Source organism: Centruroides vittatus, unplaced genomic scaffold (genome assembly GCF_030686945.1).
Source record: "Centruroides vittatus isolate TY-2023 unplaced genomic scaffold, ASM3068694v2 contig_4, whole genome shotgun sequence".
Classification (NCBI taxonomy): Eukaryota; Metazoa; Arthropoda; class Arachnida; order Scorpiones; family Buthidae; genus Centruroides; species Centruroides vittatus.
The window spans coordinates 2,675,284-2,701,621 of record NW_027122214.1 but is presented as its reverse complement, the minus strand read 5'-3'; the positions used below and the strand labels follow the sequence as shown (position 1 = coordinate 2,701,621).

Here is a 26,338-nt window from a genome sequence, read left to right as displayed (position 1 = left end):
ACTCAAGACCAAATAATAGTAAGCTTAGGGGCGGCATGTTCCGATTAACTACACATCATTCTAAAAGGTCTCCCCCGAAAGGAGTTAGATAATGACCGGCAGGAGCCAGTTGATTATTATATTTACAGTATAAAAAATTATATTTTTTTAGTGCACTATATGCTGCCAGCGTGCACGCACGCACTGCATACCTACAAAACCAGCCCTGAGTCGTTCCAAGAGAGACTATGTCAGCCTCCCATCCATCTTTCCTATGTGTTATATGTTTGGCCAAGCTTGGTTAGATTTGTTGAAATCCAGTCGTGTTAGAAATAATTGGCTATTAAGACCCTAAAACGCGTCGTGAACAAAATGGTGTCAATTTCTCACCGAAATAATATATTGTGTAAGAGATATGGTACATTGCAGACCAGCTAAAAACAATTTATGTGCAAGTGTCCTGCATACAATAAGAAACTGTTTATATGGAAGTGTCGATACTTGTTATACTTTCAACACCTGGTATAACAAGGTGACAGCTGGTTATAAGTGTTGTTCTGCTTATAGTAAACGTTTATTCATATTTTGATAACATTTGTAATTTGAAATGAAACACTTTCGTTCTTGATTACTGTTTTCATTAACACTTCGTAAAGTAAAATAATTTTTTTCTATACTTTTGTAAACTCTCCGCTCTGTGGTCATTAAGAGGGCCTATTTTTAGCAAGCCCATTACGGGCTCCACCAGGCCCACAATGGGGTGGCCGACTGGTTAGACACGGGCCCCGCACATCCGGATGGACCCAAAAGATTCCTGGAGTTTTCCACCTGTCGGGATACTTACAGTGGGAGGCTGACATCTTAACCGCTTCATCATCCAGTCCTTTTTCTATACTACTATATACATAATTAACCAACAGTAGCAATATAACAATAAACGGCAGTAAATGTTTATTTTTATAAAATTAACAAACTTCTATATTGAAGTTATAAGATGTAGACCCTATTCCATTGTCCCATTTTTCCACGGGATCGTGGTGAATAATTTGGCTTCCTCCTCCTAAAAACCATATGTTTAATATATAATGTTTATCTACTTCTTGAGATAGGCCTATCCATTTACTCACTTAATATAAAATTTATTTGGTATCAAGTCTGAGAGAAAAACATCAAACATTTTTTAAAAAAGGATGATTTATTCACAGTTATTATATACATTTTATAAAAAAAAACTTGGCAACACAATTGTAAATTGGTCCCAATTAGGCCATCATGAAAATTGTAAAAATATGCAATTCAATATAATGCACATCTGTTTGTAGAATGAACAGGTTAATGCATAAGTATTATCAATCTGAACAGTTCATTAATATTAAAAAGAATTTACAATATATAAAAAATTTTAAAAATAAATTTAATACAAAAATGGTTGTTAACAAAATTTAGTATTTAACAAAACGTAAACTGGAGACAGTCTGAATTAAGACGATTATTGCATTTTCATTTTTTTCTGTAGATTCAATATTAAAAATTCCATGAGGAATAAAACTATATATAAAAAACAATACTTCATATGATAAACAACAATTATTAAATATAGACTGTTCAGAATAAAATATTTTGTAAACTGCAATAATATTTGGCTGGAATTATACATCACAAAACACACTTCAAACAAATGAAAACATTGCCTCATTTCAATGAATTGTATATTAAAATCCTCGTAAATGGAAACATTAAAAACAAATAACTTGGCTGTTTAAGGAAATCAGTTTTTAAAATTGTTTTTGGCATCTTTATTTATGCTTTAATTTATGGCAGAAAATTTTAATGGATATGATTATTGTAAGCAAGTTTTTATAATATAAACAATCTTTGGAATTTGGCCTTCTATTTAAGAAAAGCTTTCCTAAAACAAATTTAATGTACAACATCTATTATTTACAATAAATTCATATGTATACACATGCACACACACATACGCACATGTACACACATATACACATCACATACATAAGTATATAAAATTGCATGTCCTGACTTTTCAAATTTACAATAGTTGACTGCAATAAATAGAGCAGTTGCAGGACACACATTTAATATTTTGTGCTTATATTTGTAATTCAGTTTCTGACCCAGATGATGCTGCTGTAGCATGAGTTGAGGAACGCTGAGGTCTTGTGTGATGAGGAGTAGTTGATCCGGCCAACTGCACAGCACTTGGTCTACATACACCTGGGGACACGAGTGGCGATATAGATGGGGATCTTGTTGCAAGTGGGGAAAGTGCAGGTGAAAAACTTGGAGACATGGCAGGAGAGGAAAAAGTACTTTCGTGACCAATTGGAGAGCGAGGTAGTGTGGGGAAAGAAGTCACCTGACTAGTGTGTCCAGAACTTAATGCTATAGGTGCTATAGACCTTGGTGCCACATTAGTAATTAATGGTGGTGGAACAGTTTTTACCTGAGGATGTAATGTTTTGGGAGGATTAGAAGAATAGGATAAAGGTATATTATCATCCTTTAGCCTTGCAATTTCTGCAAACACATGTGCTAATGGTTGATATTGTGGACCCCAATCCAAGAGATAATCCCAGTTATAACTTCCAGTAAGTTCTTCTTCACTGTGAACTATTGAGCTCAATGAACCAGTCATGGATGGTTCACCTTCATCACCAAATCCAAATGCTCTAGTTCCATCCATAATGGCATCGTTTTCTTCAGCACCAACTTCATTTAATTTGGTGTATATAAGATTACTAATATCCATACCATCCCCTTCTCCCCCACCCTCCTCATCAAACATATGCATACTTTCTACACTGTGAGCACTAGACATTTTACTGTATTCTTGACAGTTTCTTTGTTCTAATTGATTTGAATTGATCCCCAATCTAGCTAAATATTCTTGAGTATTATGAACAGATATGTCAGACATATTATCATCGTCACGATGTATTCCCAATCTTTGCAGTTTCTGCTGTTGCATAAGTGGACCTTCATTGATCATTCGTATTTCTTCATCTTCCACATCTTCTCCGTCTTCGGCAGAACCTCGTCCACTAGAAGCAGAATGTGATTGGTCAGATACTTCCGATGTTGCACCATTTACATGTTGTCCACTTTCTGTAGGATCGTACTGAGATATATCACTATAATGTGGTGGAAATTGTGATATACTTGCTGAACTTGAAGGAGGATGATGCAAATCTATAGAATCAAAGGAACTCACAAAGCCTTGTACTACTGCAGGTTTAGCATTTCTTTTAGTGCGCATTCGTAAAACAACAATCATAGTCAATAAAACAATAGCTAGAATTGCCAAAGCAATAACAACTCCTAAACCCCAAGCAGGTAAACTGGCTCCAACACGTTCTTCGGGTGCACCAAGTCTAGTTGAATTTAATGAAAAATCAATTATTATTTCAATGACAACATGACTACTTAAAGAACTTGGATGGCCACTGCTTGCTAATACTACTAATGATACTTCATGATTATTTGCATCCCTATGATGTTGTTTAAACATATCGTAATGGAAAGCACTTTTCACTATTATTATTCCTGTAGTACTATTGATTGCAAAATTAGTCTGAATATTTCTTAACTGATAAATAATTCTTCCATCAACACCTTCATCACGGTCAATAGCATGAACACTTCCAACAACATATCCTGTAGGAGCATCACCAGGAACTGTAAAATGATATGAACTTTGAGAAAATTCTGGAGGATATTCATCCTTACTTTCAATATCAACTTGTACTTGTACACTAGCATATTTGCCTCCAGCATCCATTGCCAAGAGATTAAAAAAATACTTATTCTTTGACTCATAATCAAATACAATCATCGTCGTAACAATACCAGTCACAGGATCAATTACAAATTTATCTCTACCATCACCATCCATAACTGAATAATTTAATTTTCCATATATTCCACGGTCTCCGTCAATAGCACGAGCAACAAATACTGATGATCCGACTGGGGCATTTTCTTCCACAACTTCTTTGTAACTTGTAAGAGGAAAATGTGGTGAATTATCATTTTCATCTAAAATTTTTAAAACCACACTTGTCAATGCAGATAGAGGTCTTAGAGGATCATTATCTGTTGCTCGAATAATAAATCTGTATTCTGGGATGGAATCATAATCCAGTAATTCTTTAATACTTATATCACCAGACTGTGCATTAAGAAAAAACTTATCATCATCATTTCCAGAAGTGATATCATAAACTATTTGTGAAAATTGTCCTTCATCTCTGTCATTAGCTGTAACTCTAAGAACTCTCGTTCCTACAGCTGCAAGTTCTGACACAGATGCTTCATATTTACTTTGATTAAACTGCGGTGGATTATCATTTACATCATCAACATAAATATAAACGTCTGCAGATGAATTAAGAGAAGGTGTACCTCTATCCATTGCGATTACCTGAAAAATATAAAATCTAATTACAATTTGTATAAAAAACAAGATATTAGTAATTAGATATATAATCTATAGAAAAATAAATATTTTATATTTAATTATCAAATAACATAATAGTTACAAATTCAGATGAAGATGAAATTATAATGTAATGATAAATTAGAAGGTAAGAAGATAAAGCAGTAGTTTTTTTTTTTTTTAATACTTTTTCTGCTCTGTGGGTGTTAGTGTCTTATTTAATATCCAGCACAGTTTCAGTCAGGCCTACAATATGGGTGTCAGACGTTGAATGATAAGGCTAAACATATCAGGACAGATGGGTCCTTAAAAGAGTTCTGGGATGACAACTGGATTTGATCATGGGTCCCCAGAACAATAGGCTGATGCCTTAACCATCTTGACCATGCAGTTGTCAGTAAAGTAGATATTTTATTTTTTTGGAAAAAATTTTTAGATTTTGTAAGCTGACAAGTCTATGAATAATTTTATTTTGAATTCATAACATTTTGTTTATAAAAGCAAATAAAAAAAAAACACCAACTTGTTTATAATGTGACTTTTGAGTGTGATTTCAAAATTTTTGTTTAGGTACTAGTATATACATTAAAACCACATTTTTATGATTTATGTAAACTATACAGATATTGTGTAAATAGATATATTTTTTCATTTTAAAAGTTTCTTAGATATAAAACTTAAAAAAGTTCTTAAAAATGATTTTTAAGAATATTTTAAGAAAAATTATAATACAGATAGTCTCCACTTTTTGTTGTTTTATTCGTATATATATTAATTAAACTGTAACTTCTTCAATTTATTTTCCATCTTCATGATTCACTTAAAACATTAATATACAGTACATTATTTTAATCACTCAGATTTTCTGTTATGACTTAAATATAAATGTCTAAGTGAAATGTATTGTTTCATTCTTCCATCTTTAAGATTTATTTATAATGTATGCTTAAATTATTCAATTCTATGAGATATCATTCAATAATTCAATAGTTTGGTCTTGTTAATTCTGTAAAGTAAAAAGAAAAGAACGTCGACTGGTTGTTACAAGTTGAGTAAACTAGTTCTAACGTTTAAATCGTGTACTTTAGGAACAACCAAGTCCTTTATAAAATCTGATATTGTATTTTGAATTTCTTCTAATTTTTAGTTTTTTGCTTCAATTCATATTTTATTCATATTAATAATAATTAAGTAAATTATAATTAAAAACTTGTTTGTTCGTAGTATTTTTATTATTTTTTTAAAAACATCTCACAGAATAAATTATATTTGTTAATTGATTAATATAAATATGATCCATCAATGTTACAAATAAGTTATGTGACAAGAATATAAATATTTATATTCTCCAATGTCTATAAAACATTGAACTGAGATTGAAATAAATTTAATATTGCATCTATGAATAACAGTGATTACTTTTCATTAATCAGATTTTTTGATGCAGTTTTTGGAAATGTAACCTGACATAAGAGAGGAGATTGCCTACTTTAGTACAAAAATACAGATGTAAAATATTTACTTTTAAAGTATATGATGCAGTTTCTTCTCGATCAAGTTTTTTCATCAAGATAATTTCACCACTATTTCCAGCAACAGAAAATGTGCTATCAGTATTTCCACTGATAATGACAAAATCAATATTATGACCAAATGAAGATTCATCTGGATCTGATGCTGACATCTTTAATACTGTAGATCCTTTTGAAGAATCTTCTGATATATGTGCCCTAATAATATATAAACATTAAATTTTAAACAAAATGATTTCATTACTTTTCAATATATTACTAAAACTTTGTTTAAATACTATCAAATAATAAAATATATATTTGCTATAAATAAATGATTACTTACGTATACACATGATTAGAAAACTTAGGTGCATTCTTGTTAATATCAGTAATCTGGATATGAACAGAAGCAACTGCTAACCAAGGAGGTTGTCCACTGTCTTGGGCTGTTACTACTAATTGAATTACTGGTTGATCTGAGTTGAATGTCAATGATTTATTTGTGTAAATTTTGCCTAATTTTAAATGAATAATTTCATATTTAATAAATGCAAATATACGTTTTAAAAAGTTTTAAAGCTGTGATTATATTAATTATCTAATAAAATTTAATTGTACCGAATACTGTCATATTTTAAATTCATTATTATACCTGTAGTTTCTTCAATACAAAATCCATCAATATTATTCAAGCCCAAACTGTAATGTATTCTACCATTTTCTTCTGAATCAAAATCTGTTGCATTGACAGAAATTACAGTATGTCCTTGTTCAACAACTTTAGGAAGTTCAACCTAAAATTATTAAAAATAATAATTATTATTATATTTTATAAATATAATAATATTGAAATTTTAATATCATAAAGCAATTGGAACATGATGGGATTATTTATAACAACAAGTACATTTAAATACTTTTTAAGCTTAGAATTATTTATATAATACAAAGTTTTCCCATCTTTATTTTACAAAGTATCTGGAATTAATTAATGGATAGCTAATACAATGTTCTATTGTTTATTTTTTTATTTAAATGTAGACTATATATAATCATTATAAGACTTTAGTTGAGTTGATATGTTTATTGTCTGTTTGTCAGTCTTAATCTGTTATTTCTTCAGATAATAAAAGAAAATGAGGACTTATTTTATTGTGACATCAAACTACAACTTTTAGTCATATTTTTAAAATTATTTAATTTAAAATATATGCTCTCCACCTCAAATTAGCACTGTAGTATCTTTCTCCTGGACATCATACTTTTCCTTTAGCAATGGAGTCATGCCAGTCATCTATATATCTCCTTTCAGGGGAAAATTTTTGAATTGAAATAACATAACTTCCAGTTTGCACTGGAAGTTCATATATAGTTAATCAGGCCCAAAGGTTTCCATATCTGGTTTTGTCTTTCATCTATCTAACTCTGTTCTTAAGATTAAGGAAAGACTGACAGACAGATGGATGACAGTGGGAATTTACAGGTCTACAATTTTTTCAAATTGCAGCCCAATAACAAAGACTATAACAACAGAGTTGTCAGTTCCTTTAGATATAAAGATTTCTTACTAGTAGAGTAAACATCTTTAGTAGCACAATTATATCCTAAATGTCTCTAAGAAATATATTTATATATGAGATTAAGCTTACAGTAGTGAATTTCAATATTTTAGCTTTATACAAATCAAAAAGAGCAATAAAGACCAACAACTGCCGAATTATCGGGCTAGCAAATGGCTATAGTAATATTAATAATTTAAGTTAATTTGGTACTAGAGTTAGGCGTTAGGTGCCATCTCTTGCTAAATTTAATAATTAGAATTTTAATTAAATAATTTAAATAAATTTAGGCTTAACTGGAAGAAAAGAATCGGCCCGAAGCGGGATTCGAACCCGCAACTTCTGCTATCCGTGCAGACACGTTACCAGTTACGCTACCCGGACCTTCGGTCCGATCCTCCCCTTCCAGTTGATGTAAGATTACCGTACGACCATCGACGGCTATTATCGATGGTCGTACGGTAATCTTACATCAACTGGAAGGGGAGGATCGGACCGAAGGTCCGGGTAGCGTAACTGGTAACGTGTCTGCACGGATAGCAGAAGTTGCGGGTTCGAATCCCGCTTCGGGCCGATTCTTTTCTTCCAGTTAAGCCTAAATTTATTTAAATTATTTAATTAAAATTCTAATTATTAAATTTAGCAAGAGATGGCGCCTAACGCCTAACTCTAGTACCAAATTAACTTAAATTATTAATATTACTATAGCCATTTGCTAGCCCGATAATTCGGCAGTTGTTGGTCTTTATATATAACGGGTTAGTTGTTGTTTATTTATAAAAAGAGCAATAAAAAAAAATAACAAAATTGTAGGTGTAATAATATATCAATTATCATACAATGTTAAAATCTCAAACAGTAATGAGAGATTTGAGAAAATATCTATTTATATTAATATAACGTCTAAATTTCTTATCTCTAACTAATTCCAGAAATGCACATATCTGTCAAATTTTATCATTTTTTCAATTCTCACATTAATACATCATTTTCTAAGCAAATAATCAAATTCAAAAGGAATACGAAATAACTAGATACAGATTTCTATACTTTTTGCAACAAATTTGAAAATTCACTTGTATAGGAAAGTATAAGTAAAAAGAACTAGCAGATTAGTTAGACAACATGATTTTATGTAATTTAACATTACTTTTATCTTTGAAAATTTGAATTAAAATTTTTTTTGAAAACTTAAGTTGTCATTTTTAGATGATAAAAATTCACAAACCTCATAAGATTGTTGACTGAAAACAGGTGGATTGTCATTTACATCAGTAACATGTACTGTTAAATATGTTTCTGCAATATGTGCAGAATCAGATGCTTGAATCTGTAAATGATACTTGTTCTGTTTTTCATGATCTAATGGTTGTGCTAATGTAATTCGACCACTGAATCGATCAATGCTGAACATATTATTAGGATTTCCACCTTCAGAAAAGCTATAAATTAATGCTGGATTAGTATCAACATCATTGGCAGTAATTGTAGTGATTACTGTTCCAACTTCTGAGCCTAATGAATAAAAATTAAAATAAATTTTGTAATTGAAAAATTGGTGTAATTTTTATTTCTTCTTAAATCTTATTTTAATCTTACCTTCACTAATGCTGACCATATTGTTTGGTGGAAATACAGGTTGATTGTCATTTACGTCTATTATACTAATTCGAAGAGTACAAGTTCCTGTCAGTTGTGGCGAGCCGTCATCAGTTGCTATTATAGTTAGACGATAAGCATCCCTAATTTCTCGATCTAAAACAATATTTGTCTTAACAATTCCACTAAAAGGAGGATCGATGATAAATGCATTATCATGATTTCCATCAATGATATGATATATAATAATTCCAACTCCTCCCATATCATTATCTGTGGCTGTAACCTGTAAATGTCAATGCTATTAATTTTAGTTTATTAATATTTAAAAGTAACTATAATATATATTGAAATTTTTGAATAAAATATGAAAACTAATAAATTTTTTTATAGAAAATTCTGTTAGATTGGAATTTTAGCTTTTTCATCATTAAAACATTAAAAGTATAACAAATTCTTACTTTTTATATTTTCGATATTTCATATTTAAATTTTTTCAAATTTGATAAAATGTAAAATAACTTTTCTAGAAAAATGTTTAAGATTTATGTAGTTATGTAGTCAGATTTTAACAAAATTAATTAATTTGCATAGTTTGTAGTTAATTTTAATTTAACATTTGCTAATAATTTTTGCAAAAGGACTGCAGTACTAAGCTTAAATATTTACCTGAGTTACAAAAGTTCCTTTATTGTTACCTTCCCATACAGAAGATACATATCTTTCTTGGGAAAATGAAGGTGCATTATCATTTTGATCTAACAATCGAATAAAAAGTGTTGCATAACCATATATTGGAACAGTATCTTCAGTTTGAGCAACAACAAGCATATGTAATTGAGATGTTTTTTCATGATCCAACTGGTAAGAATCACGAACTGTTATTAAACCTGAAAAAGTTTGAATTTAAAAATCATTTTAATTAATCATAATAGCAAAAATATAATTAAAATTATTCTAAAGTTTCTGTAATTATTAAATTTCTTAAGTGTAATAATCACTTTTTCTGTTTTTTACTTTTTTAAATTTAATGTTAGTTGCTAATTTTTCTCATCATTAACATCTTCCAACCAGGCAAATTATTCTAAAATGATATTTTCAATCCAGAAGATTTGCAAATATTTATATATTTTATCTTATGATTAAGTAATATAAAAAATATTCATACTTTTATTATTTAATACTGTAGTCTAGTGACTTTGTTTCCTTATCTTTATTATCCTTTCAGTCAGTTTTTAATGTGTTTGGCACATTGGGTCTTTGGGTGAGTTTATGATCAAGAATGCAGCATTTCAACCTACAGTCTGGCCTAAAAACATTCAAGTAGTGGGAGACCAGAAGCTGAGCAAGAAGGATATACTTTTGCTGTTTGCAAAGAGAGAAAAACTCAAAGGACCAGAGAGATGAAACAAGTGCTAGTAAAAGAGAAGAGGAATAAAGAAAAGACTAGAGAGAACAAGATTTTTTTTATAATTTAACTTTGATAAGGAAAATGTTTAAGCTATAGAAAACTAAATTTTTCTTATCAGTCTTTGGTTTTAATGAAATACTCATAACCATTCTTTTTTTTTATTGTTTTATATATATAAGACAAATTAGATATAGCCAGCAGACATGGTTTATCTCAACATGTACCCATACATATTTCATTATCAAAGAACCTAAACACATTACAGTAGTCCCAAATTCATATTGGGAACTACACTTCAATACAATAAATATAAATTTTTTGGTGTAAATATGGAAGTATCTTTCTAACAAATATCTATATTCTGTTTTTTCTTCTTCTTTAATAAAAATGATTGATAATAGTTAGTAATAATAATAATCAAATAAATATTTAAGCAGCTAAAATACACATAATTATTGAAAATAAAATCATATACAAAAATAAATCGGAACTCATTATAAGGAATGTAACCTTTGAGAAGAAAGAGAACTTTTTAGTAATGTTTTCTTTTTAACATAAAATAGCAACTCAAAAACTGAATAAATGTAGTTCTGTAATCATTTATTTAGAAATACCAATGTCATTTGATAAACAACAGAAAGAAATTCTTTAAAATAAAAAATATATGAATTAGAGAAAAATAATAATTAATAAAACTTTTTAGGTAGCATTAATTCAATATATGAACTTATAATATTAAGGAAGAACGTGTGAATATGTAATATAATGTTAATGCAGATGAGAATTAACATTATAATTTGTAAATTAATTATATTTATGCATTTATAATTAATTTATAAATATTTAACTAAAAATAAGATATGATGCATATTATAAATTATCCACAAATTTTATAATGATTTCCTAACATATTACTGCAATGCCATTAAAATCATGATTGTTTGATAAAATCAAAAAAACTCAAAAATAGATAATCTACATTTGAATAAAATATTAATTATCATATCTATATCAGAGTAAAAATAGAAATCGTCAGTAGTTTTTCAAAATTTCGAATTCTAATAATCAGAAAAATAGAGAAAATGTGATAAAACATATATGTAACTTTATATGTTTTTATTAAATGTTATATGTTTTTTATATGTTTTTTTATTAAATAAAATAAAGTAAATAGACAAAATTATATGACAATCATCAATATGTCTGTGATATAAATATGTAACTGAAATTTTTAAATAACTGAATTAATATTGGAAAAATCTCTCATTTCAGTGTAAACCAGATATTTCTTATCTTGAAAATTCTTTATGAGAAAACTGTAATTCTTTATAACTAATACAGAATTTTAATAGTATTAATGCTACATTATATAGACTATATATATTTTGTAATAATTATATAAATGGCTATTGTCACAGAGCATATATATTTTTCCTCAGAGTTCATTAGTATTAATAAAGACATTTTACAAGTACATAATATTAAGAGAATGATTTACTGTATTTAATACTAAATATATGAATTTTTGGTCATTTTAAAGTGGAAAATAATATCAAGTTAAAAATATAAATTGTTTTTTCTTAATATTATAAAAAAATTTTCAATGTTTTATAATTAGAATAACATCTTTAATTGACAAAGAAAGGAAAATTATAACTTAAAAATAAAATAAAATTGAACTTTGTTTTTAATATATTATTTTAAAGTACAAAATTCTGTCACAATACTTAAAATATGTGATTCAAAATTATTTGCCTCAGACTTACCAGTTCTTGAATTTATATCTAATGCGCTATCTTCATTTCCACTACTAAAACTAAAAATAATATTTGAGCTGGGTGAATGATTTAATTTTACTTGAATAACTTCTGTTCCCACAGGTGAATTTTCAGGAAGCTGTATGATATATGTAGAATTTTGAAATTTTAAGGTTGATATAACATTTCCTTCTCCAACATAAATCTGTAATACACCTGCATAGAACAAGATATATACATATATAAATACAGTATATTGAAAGTATAACATTATGAAATTAATTAATATCACAATAAATGTAATAACAAAACAGTAATTTTTAAACATTTAATATACAAAACATTGATATACACATACTTTTAATAATCTTCCAGCAAGCATGAAAATATTTATAAAAATTTATTAAAGATTATGATATCTATAGCATTTACCTTGATATGGTAATTCTTACATAGTATATTTTAAATTAATAATGAAAATCATATTTCTGGTAAATTTATAATTTAAAAAAAGCAAATCAAATAAACAAGTAATTTAAATAACAATTATTTTAGATTATTTGTTGTTGTTTTAATTTTGACTAGCATTTGATTTAAACATAGTGCATATAACATTATTTAAGGTAACACACATTCTTAGAAATAACTTAATTTTATTTATGTTTAAATATCAAATTGTTCATTCATTTTAAAATGTATTTTTTATTTATTGTTTATTGTCAAGCAATAAGATGTTTATTTAATTGGCATTAAAAAAATATAAAATATGAATTTACAAATATAAAACATTAGTAAGCCTAATAATTATATTAAAGCCAAACAATTGCCAGATTAGGTTCAGCAATTATTTGGCTTTAATATAACTATCACAGTAATATAGCCCAATCTAATCTGGCAATCGTTTGGTTTTAAAATATAAATTTTGCAAAGGACGTAATTTATTTGCTTTACTAGAGAAAGTTCTGTGCAAAACAGGTACAATATTTTGATTGTAATTATTATGATAAATTTATTAATAAATTGTAATTAAATGTTATATGTATGCAGTTTTGAAGTTAACATTGATTTGGTGGATCTTTTCACTAAATTAATCAAGAAAAAGTTCAACCAATAACAGCAACATGAATGTATAGCAATAAATAATAATATAATTTTTAATCAATGTTCAAAATAGCAGCATTGTCTTATATTATGTTGTTTTATCATATACATGATATTTATATATAACATTACAAATGTGAGGGTCAAGCCCCCCTGTTCTCCCCCATATACCTTAAGATTAACTTAATATATTTAATTGTAATTGCATATAAGAATATTATAAAATAATATAATTTTATTTATGTTAAAACTAACATTTTGTGAAAGGAAGACGTTTCCGTTTAGAACTTCCTTGCTGATGTTAACAGAACTTTCTCACCCACCAATCTATTTCCCCTCACCATCAATACGCTTAATTATTACCAAATGTTCACTTTAGAAAACCTTTTTGTTTTATGCTATTGTATGTAGAGTTTATTGTACTATCTGAAGAATGTTATTATATTAGATATTGAAGAATTTATTAAATGAAATAATTGATTTTAGAAAGGAGAGGATTTCATCCCCCTTTCAATTCAAAGGAAATAGAGTTCCGTTTTTAAGATTGTTATCGAAGACTAAACTGTTTGATGTAAAGTGTCTTACCCCTTTGTTTTACCCGTTATGATGTAAGATTGTGATGTTTTGATTGGCTAAGGCTGGAGAATATTATCGAAATTCACACCCAAATCAAGGAGTTCGCTGAAAACTTTTGTTGCAAGAGAAAGTCATTTGGGTTCTCCAATAGATCGAGTCCGCTTAGAAGCTTCATCCCACGAAGAAGTGAACTAAGGTTGGTCTCCAATATAGACCAGGAGCTCATTGATAGTTTCGCATGAAATTAATTATGAATTAAGTCCTAATATATAAGTAGAAGATAAAGGCTTAAATTTATGTGCCAATAGAAACCATCTAGATTCATCAATATATGAGGTATTATGATTGTAGATATATTTTTAAACTCTCTCTCTCTCTCTCGGAGATAGGAATTAGATTAAGATAGATGTAGATCCAATCGAATATGTTTCATTTATCCTTTGTATTTTTTTTATTGTTTGATTAAATATATAATTGTTATTGTTTATAATGCTGTTCTCTGACTCATATTTTAGTAAGTCTTTCCAAACTTACTCACGTCCCTCCCCCTCATTATTTCACAAGGATTTAAGCGCATTAACCCGCTAAATTCTAAGGTTAACTGGTGTCAGGAGAAAACGTCATCCAGGGGTTTTGCGAAATTCTGATAAATAAATATAATAACTCTAGGAAGCCATCCTGGACATAAGAGAGGCCGTTTAGAACAGAGCCCAGTAAGTGGTGTAAAGAGTAATTTCATACTTTCTGCACCCTGGCGGTACTCACACAAATTGCCAATAGCTGCCTTTAACTTGCACTAGAACAGTTCCATCAATAAATATGGGGAGGAGTCTAATTATGTTCAGATTTGAGACCATATTCTTTATTTCTCTGATGTTTTTAAAAATAATTTTAAAATAGTTTAAGCAGAAAGATAATGAAAGACTTGTGATATTATGATGTTTTATTATACCATATTTCCATGCAAATAAGAATATGCCCTACAAAATTTTAGAAAAAATTTGCATTCTGGAATGCTGTCATGTGTAGCCGATGTCGTCATTGGCTTGGGAAGCCTTTCTCAACAGATCCCTGACGTAGCGCTATACTCACATCGCGCAAGAATATGCCCTTAAAGGATGTCCACAAAAAGGTGTTAAAATGTAAAATGAATAACTTCATTATTATTTAACCAAATTTACTGAAACTTTCAGAGATATACAAGTAATAACTACTAATGTTTTATTAATTTCAGTTATTTTGAAAAATGCAAATCAAAGTATAGGTGGGAATGGAATTAAATAACCAGTGAAACACTGAAAAAGATGTCCCATCATTTTCAATGTTCTATATTTCATCTGAAATTGCTTTTATGAGGTCTTGAATAGTCTGTGAGGTAGTCTGAAAGACTCAGTCCTTCAAATAACCCCAAAGAAAAAATCACAGGGATTCAAGTTCAGGCTGCCTTAACTAACGAATTTGTGTGTCCAAATCAATATGGTCTTGAAATGTGCCCTGTAGCCACATCAGCAACTCAATGTAAAATGATAGGCATTACCTTTTATTGGGGATGAGCAATCTTTTTCTATGTAAGGGCCATATTTCATAACTTTTGAATCGATGCAGGCCGCATACAAGAGAAAAGAGGTAAAAAATGCTGGTAAATCACAATTATTCATTCATATATAATTATAAATTAGCATAGGTATATTAATTTAGCTTCTGGAACTGATGTAAACGTAATATATCAGAAATATTTGGTTAAATATTAGTCACTGCTAGTTTTAAATTAGTTTCGATGTGTCTGTTAGCCAGTTTCTTGTTTTAATTTTTACTAAATTTATTACAGAAAAACTATTCACATATGTAAGTTGTAGAAAATAACATTTGAATTTTTGCTGTATACTTTCTTACGCTGGGAAATTGATATATTTATTAATATTTTATGCGACACAGGCTGCAAAAAAATATTAATGCGAGCCATGTGCGGCCCTAGGGCCACGGATTGCCTATCCCTGCCCTACATGAACCAACATTTTGAAACTATCCAATAACATCTTGTTCTAGGTCTGAACTCTCTTGCCAATAGCTGCCTTTAACTTGCACTAGAACAGTTCCATCAATAAATATGGGGAGGAGTCTAATTATGTTCAGATTTGAGACCATATTCTTTGTTGAACTTGTGTTGAATGATAGCATTACTGCAGCTAAATCCATAGTATTTTTATACTATAAATAGTCACTGCTCCATGCTGAAAGATTCCATTTTGCTAAGATGGAGAAATTTCAGGAAGTGAATGGTGGTTTTAAAAATTCAAACTATTTACTATTCTGTGAAATAAAAAAAAAATAGCAGAGTTAGAGAAACAAGTAAACTGAGGAGAGAACTTTACTTTTTAATATTTTTTCTTCGATACCCTTTGTCTGCCAGCTTGTTTTTGTTTGTAAGAGCACTACAATGCTTGTGCCAATTTAAATTAATTAAATATAAATCATACTGATATAGTGATATCTCTGTGGTAACTATTATTGAAAATATAAAAAAAATGCTTCAAATATTATAAAAGATTTTTTTTTTTTAAATAGTGAGGGTTATTGGTAATTTCAAGAATATAGTACTGATTTTGCTCTATCTATAAAGACATGTTCCTATATGTTCACAAATACAGTAAATAGATTTAAATTTATTTCATTACTTAGTTATTTAAGTACTATTGTAGGATATATATATATAGAATATTTACTTAATGAAAAAATATAAAAGATATAAAGAATACAGAAATCCTTTATTTGTTTTACAGATTTAACATTTACAGGTTAAACATAAAGATATCAGGATTAATATTTTGGAAATCTTTTTATGTAAACTCGTCTTTATTTTAAAGTTGTATTTTATGATCTTAGAGTTGAATCAGGGAATTATTTGCTATACATAATTTTTCATTTAGATATAGGGATTATTTTCAGAAATCATTGCTTAAAACTTATTATAGAATCCTAATATATTTGCTTAATTTGTATCAATTTTATATTACTTTTTTCTATTGTTATTTATAGACTAGAGAACTATAAACCAACCATAAATTTTATTATGATTTTATAGTTAAATATAATAAAATTTTTTTAAATGATTAAACATATCTTTTATTTTTTATCAGTTTTTATATATTAGTTAAAATTTTGTCATTTGTCAACTAACAAAAAAATTTAATTTAATTAAACATTTCATTTGTAATTAGTAGTAAATGTAAACATAATTATATTTTGTCAATTGTATATAAAACATAAAATACAATTAAAATATTAATAAATTAAAATGTTAAAAGTAGAACTAATATCAATATTTAAGTTTATTCATTAAAAATTCTAAAATACTTAAAAGCTGTATATCAAAATTTAAATTATTTAGGTAACAAATACTTTATTTATTCAATATAAACAACAATAATAAATTTACCTGTAGCAGTTTTTGGAGGCTGACCTCTGTCTCTAGCTATTATTTCAGTGTGAAATATATGTCCAGCATCAGCCAATAGACTACTTGCAACAGTTACTATTCCCGTTTTAGAATCCAAATGGAACCTTCCTTCTAATACAGGGCTAGCAAAACTAAATTTATAACTTTATTAATATAAAATTTTACTCAATAAAAATTATAAATGAGATAAATATATATTTCTTCTTAATTTTCATAAAATAAATTTCTAATGTACAAACAAGTTATTATTTAATTACTTTTAATTTTTATTAAAAAACTCATTAAAATTGTTATCAAATTTAAAAAAAAGAAAAAAAATGCATCTTATACATCAACTACATAAAAAATTAAAATAAATTTACTAGTTACACTACGATATTTATTTTACAATAATTATTTCTGTATACAGATCTTTAAATAAACATAATCATTTTAAAAGAGCTTTAATAATTACAATTAAATATCTATTAAATTGTCCTTGATAGTCACATTATTGAAATTATATTGTAAATTACTAATTTGAGTAAGCAAAAAACCTCATATAAGTATTATTTTGTCCATCGTAACTCAGGATTATTAAAAACTGAAAAGATAACCAATGAAATCTTCCCTATTTAATATAATGTTTATTAAAGAAACTAGTAAAAAAACTAGCAAACAATAATTACCCATTTAATGAACTTTAATATTCTTTGTCTTTTTAAATTGCAAAAATCTGATTTACTTATTTAAAAATCGACAAGTAAATGAGCTTCTCAGAATTAAGAGAATTTTTCAAAGACTTGTACATAATTTGAGCTTGGATTTCTATATAAAAATCAGTACTCCAAGTCTTTTGATAGAATAAAAATTACTTTCAAATAGGTTCTATTATATAGTATATCCAAAAAGTTTCTAGAAGTATAGACAAATTTTCACAATTCTAAATTTGTAAGTGAAACCAATGGTACCAAACTAGTAATGACTATCACAATGGTTGGAACATGATTTTTGGAATCAAATAGTCTAATTTAAATTTTTCTTTTTAACTTTACTGTCATAATATCAAAGATATTTATATAATAACAACTTTAGGTTTATACAAGTCTAGCTCAAAATGTAAATTTGGTCACTATCAGATTAAGCTAGGATAGAATATTTGAATATTTCTCCAAAGATCAATGTAAAATTATGTTTAACATATTTATTAACTTTATAATTTTGAAGGTGAGCTGTACATTACATAACTCTGAAACTTATGAAAATAAACTATTAATAAACAACCATGTTTATATCACTGACTTATTGCCAAAAATATTCTACATAACTTATATCATGCATCATAAAATAAATATTTAAAATCAAAGAATAAATAGTCCATAAAGAATTTCCCCCATGTAAATTTTTCTGTAATTTAATGTTATTTTAAATTTAAAAAGGAAATTTATAAACCGTGTTAAAAAATTACCTGTAAATAACTTCTGCATTGTGACCTTCATCTTTATCATCAGCATGTAATTGTAGAACTTGAGTTCCAGAAGCTGCATGAGCAGATACATTAGCCATAAAAGGATATTTTGAAAATATTGGTCTGTTATCATTGACATCCATAACTGTAATATGAATTAATGCTCTCTCTGATCGCGCATCATATTTTCCTCCGTCAGTGGCACGGACTTCAAACATATATGTTGCTTTCTTTTCACGATCAAAATGTCTATAACAATACAATAGAAAACATTTAATATAATCTGCATAAAATAAATGACAAATATAAATTCCAAAATATTGCCAGTTAGGAAAATTATTCCACTTAACATTAAAATTAAAAATTTCTTTTTTCCATAAACAATTTTAAATATATCTTAGATATTCAAAGGATTTTTAAATAAATTTAAAAATGTAAATATTAAATTAAATAAATTAAATTTATGTATTTTTTTCATATATTGCAACTTTCAATTAGCTATATTTACGCCTAACAAAAATAATTGCCTTTATCACATCAATTTTCAAATGCTACTAAATATAAATTATTATATAAGGTAAACATAAATGATTTCAGCAGATTAACAAGTTTCATTGATAAAATATAAATTATTATTACAGGTAAACTTGAGCTGTTATAAAGTTTTGTGATTGTGTATTCTGTATACCAATTTTTCTACTAGGAGCACTCTCATTGAATTTTCTTCAAAATGGCTTCAGTGCAGAAAAGGTTCAACGTGTTGTGTGACTTGCAGAAACATAATATCTGATTAGTGCACAGCAAATGTTTAGGACATATTATAGAAAGAAGCCACCTGATGTGAAGCTAATTAAGTCAAGGATGACAAACGTTTTAGTCACAGGATCAGTTCATAAAGATAAAAGCACTGGCAAATCATCATTTTCTGAAGAGATTGTTAAAGCTTTGTGGATATATTAAAAATATGATTTACAAAACAGTAGTTCCAGAGAGCTTGTTGAGACCTTGAGACAGCACATAATAGGCTACAAGCAATCGAAGGAGTCACACTATAAATGTTACAGAATGTGTGGTATGAGAGTGAATATCGCTTACATAATTTGTGTGCTACAAGGAGATACCCATGTTGAAATATACTGAGCTTTTCTGAACAGGTAATAAAAATTTTGCAGTTTGAATTATTTCATGTTCTAATTTATTAAATTAAAATAATTATAAAATAAAAGTTTTAAACATACAATAAAAATATTTTTATATTTATACAGTATTTAATATCAAAATAAATAAAATGTATTTACCCTGCAGTAGTGATAATGCCTGTTTCACTGTCAATCCAAAATAACGATTGTGTTTCATTACTTAGAGAATAAGTAACTTTACTATTTATACCATCATCTTGATCATGTGCTTGAACAACGAGAACACTGCTATTTAAAGCAATATCTTCAGGAACCGTTGCACTATATTCTGAATGTTCAAACTGAGGATCATTATCATTCTGATCTAATACTATGATTGAAATGTTACACATTTTACTTAAAGAGGGATTTCCATGATCTCTAGCAGTTATTACTAGATTATAATGAGATACTTGTTCTCGATCAAGGGGCCGACTCGACAGCTGTCCAGTGCGAAGATCAATATTAAATTTATTTCCAATGTTTCCTTCTGAAAAATGTAACTCATTAATATTTATTATCATTAAATATATAACATAATTATAATTAACAAAATATATAAAACATAATCTAAATAGCTTTTCCTGAAATGAAGCTTTTTTAATTTGAAAAACTTGAGAAATATTTTGGTTATACAGCCATACTCAAGAAGTAATTAGATAAAGAATCAAAAAAAACTCTTTAGTGCGTGATGAATGTACAATCTGACAGTTCTTGACTTTTTGAAGAATTTTTAAAAATTTTTACTTTTTAAGAAAACAATTTGTATTTGGATTGAATTTTATGTTTCAAGATAAAATATTTCCTTAATAATCTAGTGTAATATTACAATGTAACATATTCTGTCTTACGGTGTTAAAACCAACATTTTATTCAATTATTTTAATGCCATAAGACAGAATATGTTATATCATAACATTACACTAGATCAGGGGTGGCGAACCTATGGCATGTGTGCCCAAAGTGGCACGTAAGAGAAATCATCTGGCACGTAATGTATCATATGATTTCTGTTCTTTTCAATCATCTTTTCTGTTTATCACCTGATCATCCTTTCTCAATCAGATTTTTTACATTTATTCGAATTAAAGCATATTCGTTTAATTTCTTTAAATATCATTATTCAAAGTCTAAGACTTTGGCACGCATTAACATCTTTAAAGCTAAGTATGCTTACAATATGGCACACGGACTCAAAAAGGTTCGCCATCCCAGCACTAGATCATAATTTGGCATGAGATATAATTAACTTTCTCATTTTCTTAATAATTATATCAAATACTTTTATGAGAAGAAACAAATGCATTTTTAAATCATTTAGCTAAAATGTTAAAAGGTCGTTCTAATAAAACAAATAAATAAATAAAAGCACAAAGATGTAAAAATGCCATTTATGAATTTAAATATTTATATTTTCCTAATATAATATATTTTTGCTTATCAAATATTGTTATAAAAAAATCTGTCTCAAGGAATAATGATTTAGATTTAAAATATAAAACTGATTTCTTATTTGTGAATATACTGTAACTGATTTATTGAACTTATCAAACCAAAAAATGGTTACACTTTTAAGATTTGAAGTACATGGCCATTTTCAGAAACAATTTAGAAAGGTTTTTAAAGCATTTTTAATTTAGAATATGTTTAGAAAGTTTTTTAAATTAGTTTAAATATTAATAGCTTAATACCTTAATTTATCATTAATATAAAAACTAATTTATATAAATCAACATGGTGAGAAATCACTTGTAAATTCTATTTCAAATTATCATGATACTACAGGAAATCCTTGTTAATTTTAACTCAGATTATTTGAAATCTCATTAGTTCACAATCATACTATCTGTCCTGACTGAGGATATAGAGATTTACACATTAAGGAATTCATCAGTTCGAAATATGGCTACTTCAAAATTTATAATGAAAATTCTGTCTGAACTGTGATAGGCATATGTTAACTCATTCATTTAGATCAAGTGTCAAGTGTATCAAACTCATGTAAACAATGGGCCATTAATGCAACTGGTACAATTCACGTGAGCCACATCATATTTACAAATTTTCTAAAAATTATAAATTGAAGTGAGAATGCAGAGCAATTAAAACATATTATGTAGTTCAGTGAATTCAACTCAACAATATATAATTGCTATAGTATTGCTTTTATTTAAACATTAATTTATTTAATGTACATATTTATAAAACTACAATTAATTGTTTTCATTAGAAACTTGCCAGAGCTATCGTCTTCCTCTTAGTTTTCCAATATCTAGTTTCAAAGACTGAGAATTATGGCAGATAGATGTTTATCAGTTAATCTTGATCTGCAAGCCATTTTATTTAATTTCAAAGAATCATGGCCACAGGCCATGAAAAATCACATCGGGGCCGCATGCGGCCAGTGGGCCGCCAGTTTGACACCCCTGATTTAGATCAAAGTGTCTTCACACTATAAAAGAACAATAGATCAACCAAGAACAACTCTAATCTGGTCAGCATGGCTTTGCTTTTACAGTAAAATATTTTTGAATGTTATCTTTCCCACACTATCCTTTTTTCTCTTATCCCATAAAATACAGTTGGGTTTCAGAATTGCAAGATTAGGCTACAAGTAGCAGATTGAGATATTTTTAGGGCTCTAGGTTACTAGATTTGGGCAAATTACTATTTTTTAGGCTACTTTAAAAAGAATTTGAGCTACATTTCCAGGAATTCTGCTTTACTTTTTATAAAATTGTGGGTTCTCACTGGACACATGTTTACTTGAAATTTATTTATATTATTATTAATTAACAAAAATAGCATTCTATATACCAGTGGTTCTTAACCTGGGGTGCAAGAGAAATTTCAAAAATTAAATTAAAAAAAAAAAAAAATACGAACGAGGCGACCGTATTCTCTACAAACCGCGGTACCCAGCAACGGCATCCCCACTATCTCACTTCTACACTCTCTACTCTACCATCTCTCAGCACATCGTGCTTGTCATCAGTTGTCAGTATATGCAGTTAATGTAGTCACATTGTCACGTGCAGTACAGAAACTATTTGAGACGTGTTAACATACCTTGAATAAGAATGTAAACAAGGTTTGTAACAATATTTACAGATAACCCCATATAACATGGCACTTCTATAGCACGGATTCACTCTAACATGGTTCAAGAATTGGATAAAACCCTCGTACAACAAATATACACACACTTTTTAAGGGGGTGCAAGAGCTTATTTTCAGTTTCAAGGGGGTGCTGACCACTAAAAAGGTTAAGAACCACTGCTATATACATAGCCATATTCCATTTGTTTAATAAATTACATCAGTTATGTGGCATATTGTACAGAAATACGTAAATCTCAAATAAATCAAAACTTCGGAGTCACAATTATTTTGTCTCTTGAATTTCAAACTAACAAGGATTTTCTGTGTTTACATTTATAAATTTTTTATATGGTTTTTAAGTAAGATTAAATAATTTTAAGATATAGTGTATGTTTGAGGAGCCACAACAATAAAATATGATTGTAAACAGTTGGAATTATATGCATTTTCTTTTATATTAATTAAAAAAAGGAGTTAAATAATCAAATGAATTCTTAATTGCATGTAAAACTTAGACAACCAACTATGTGGGTTCTGAACAACATTTTTTTTTATTTTATATAAAAATTAAGTTGAATATTATTATTAATAATGCTCCTTTTTCTTAAATAAGCATTTTTAAGAATTTAAAATAATCATATAAAGTGTATAACAAAATGAGTCACTCAAATTATATATTAATAAAATAAATTTACCTGTTATTGTATATGTTACTTCAGCATTCAAACCTGCATCATGATCTGTAGCCAATAATGTATGAATTACACTCAAGTCACTGTTTTCTGGAACATGTAATGCATAACATGAATCACCAAATTCAGGTGCATGATCATTAACATCAAGTAGATCTACATAGCTGTTGTAATATCATATTGTGTAGGAAAAGCACCATCATGGACATATACTGTAATAAAATATGATGCTCTTTCTTCTCGATCAAGACTAACTGCAGTGTAAATTTCACCAGTTTCGGAATTAATTGTGAATTTATTGTCTGCAACTCCTAAAGGAATCATGTATCTTAGGTTGCCATTATCACCTGTTAAAAGTAAAATTTTCATTTAATTTTCACTGAAATGTATATTTTGTTTAGGTTAATTTAATTTTAAATTAAGTTTTTTAAAGTTTATTTATAATTTTAAGAAATCCATAGTTTTTATTTCATCAGAAATGATTTAAAATTGTCCAAGTTCATCATCTAGTTTTGGAATAACATAATAAATAAAAACTTTCAATTCAGTATAAAGATGATCAAATTTAAAACAGGAAAATACAATTTCATAAATGTTTGAAAAATTTGACAATAAGAACTTTTATAATAAAAAAAAATTATGTTTGAATACTATATATTGCAGGGGTGGCCAACACGTAGACTGCGGTCGCCCGGGCGCCTGCAAAGGTTTTGAAAGTAGCCCACAAAGCTAAAGTTGAACAATTTGCTTTCACTTAATGTTTAAAAATCTTAATTCAATAATTTATTCTTACAATAATAGACTGTCTGTGCAACATACCCATGCTGTTTGTATTTATCCCGATGAACAATGCAAATAAATCATGTGTCAAACAGTAACGTGACAGCCCCTGGCTTCAATCCACTTGTTACTCCTTGTTTGTGCACTTGAATTTACTTTCAATTTTAGTTTTTTTTTTATTCATACAGCGAACAGAAGCAGGTATGTTAGTTTAGTAATTATTGTTTTAAATGTTATTAATATTTAACCCTATTATTTTAGAATAAAGAAACCAACTACAGACTGGAAAAAAATAAAAACTTATCATTATTTATTTATCATTATTAATTATTTATTAAAATATCTATGAAAAATCCTAAAATTGTTTGCCCATATTCATAGTAGCCCGCAGACTATATTTACTGAAAAAGTAGCCCCTAAGGGATAAAAGTTTGACCACACCTGATATATAGAATGTCTCAAATTGTATATAAAATTTTCAAATCACAATTTAAAAACTTTTTAGTAGAAAATCTGCAAATACTTAGAGTTAAGGCAAGTAGATGAAGAAACATGTGTGCTGTTTTCTTTATTTGCATAATACCTTATGCACTTGATTAAATCCACAGGTATAAATTACTCCACAGGCTCAAATAAACCCACATCCCAGATGCATTTAGAAAAATAAAACCATGCATGGATTTATTTGAATCACATTTTTTAAGCTAAAGATTACTGTAAATAACCCATTAAAAATTGTAATTGTGTAAATTAATATATCACATTTCTTGTAATCTGTGTTTATATTTTTAGAATTATTTTTAATTTGATTTTCATTTAATAGTTCCTGTGACCATTCATACCAACACACAAAACTAATTTTGATTAAAATAAGACCTATGTCCAAATGGATTTTAAAAAAATAGACCCACAGTGGGTCTATTGAAGTGAATACAATATACTATGTTCAACAGAAAATATTCTACTAAAAAAATTAAATAAGAATGTTACAAAAGCAACAATACAATTGTCTATTGGCATTACAGAAAGGATTTATTTACATGAGTAGTTTTGACTGTTTATAACTGTCTTCTTCAAGCAATATTATCACTCACAGAGAATAGAATGCTACTATTTGAAAAATGCAATACAAACAGTAAAGAACATATTTCAAAATTCTAGTTGTTCATGAGCATGAAACATAATTGAAATATATAAAATTACAAAACTTTTAACAACCAGGGTATACTCAGTAACACAAAAAACCTTTCACACTTTGTTTCTGGCAGTTTAATCACTAAGTACAAACGTTTTCGGCTGTTTTGAATGGCCTTCTTCGGGTACAATAAGGTCGGTTGGAACGTCGGTTAGCAGATATTTAAATGACGTCACTGTTTATAAAGGTTTCTTCTTACTAGTAACCTTTAAGAAGACATTGTTAATTATCTTTTGAGTTAAACCAAGATATCTTATCATCAATAGTCATTTGCATAATTGTTAAAAGTGAAAAATAAAAAACGAGATAAATTTAGAAAATGCTTGAAAGACTGCAACAGGCTCAATGAAGGTGGATTGGCCTATTTAATTTAAGGTGTTATCAAGGAGTGATTGCCATGCGGTGGAGAGCAAGTCTGAGATCTGAGTCTGAGCACAGACTCAGATCTGTCAGAAAATTCTAAAAAAATGTATGATTCAGCAGTTGCTTCTTTATATATCCTTCTTTATAAAGTCATATTTTAATGTTTATGAAC

General features: G+C 28.0%; 1 protein-coding gene across 1 annotated transcript in view; it reads right to left on the bottom strand.

The window, feature by feature from the left end:
- Positions 1–1,155: 1,155 nt before the first annotated feature.
- LOC136976272 (protein dachsous-like) overlaps positions 1,156–26,338 on the bottom strand; it is a 101,249-nt gene continuing 76,066 nt past the window's right edge. Inside the window, 13 exon segments of the mRNA XM_067271498.1 lie at positions 1,156–4,420; positions 5,958–6,165; positions 6,293–6,464; positions 6,602–6,743; positions 8,737–9,023; positions 9,108–9,393; positions 9,777–9,997; positions 12,285–12,491; positions 17,389–17,540; positions 18,857–19,105; positions 20,155–20,524; positions 23,832–23,992; positions 23,995–24,175. Of these exon segments, the coding sequence (XP_067127599.1) occupies positions 2,090–4,420; positions 5,958–6,165; positions 6,293–6,464; positions 6,602–6,743; positions 8,737–9,023; positions 9,108–9,393; positions 9,777–9,997; positions 12,285–12,491; positions 17,389–17,540; positions 18,857–19,105; positions 20,155–20,524; positions 23,832–23,992; positions 23,995–24,175 (4,967 nt within the window). The 3' untranslated portion in view covers positions 1,156–2,089.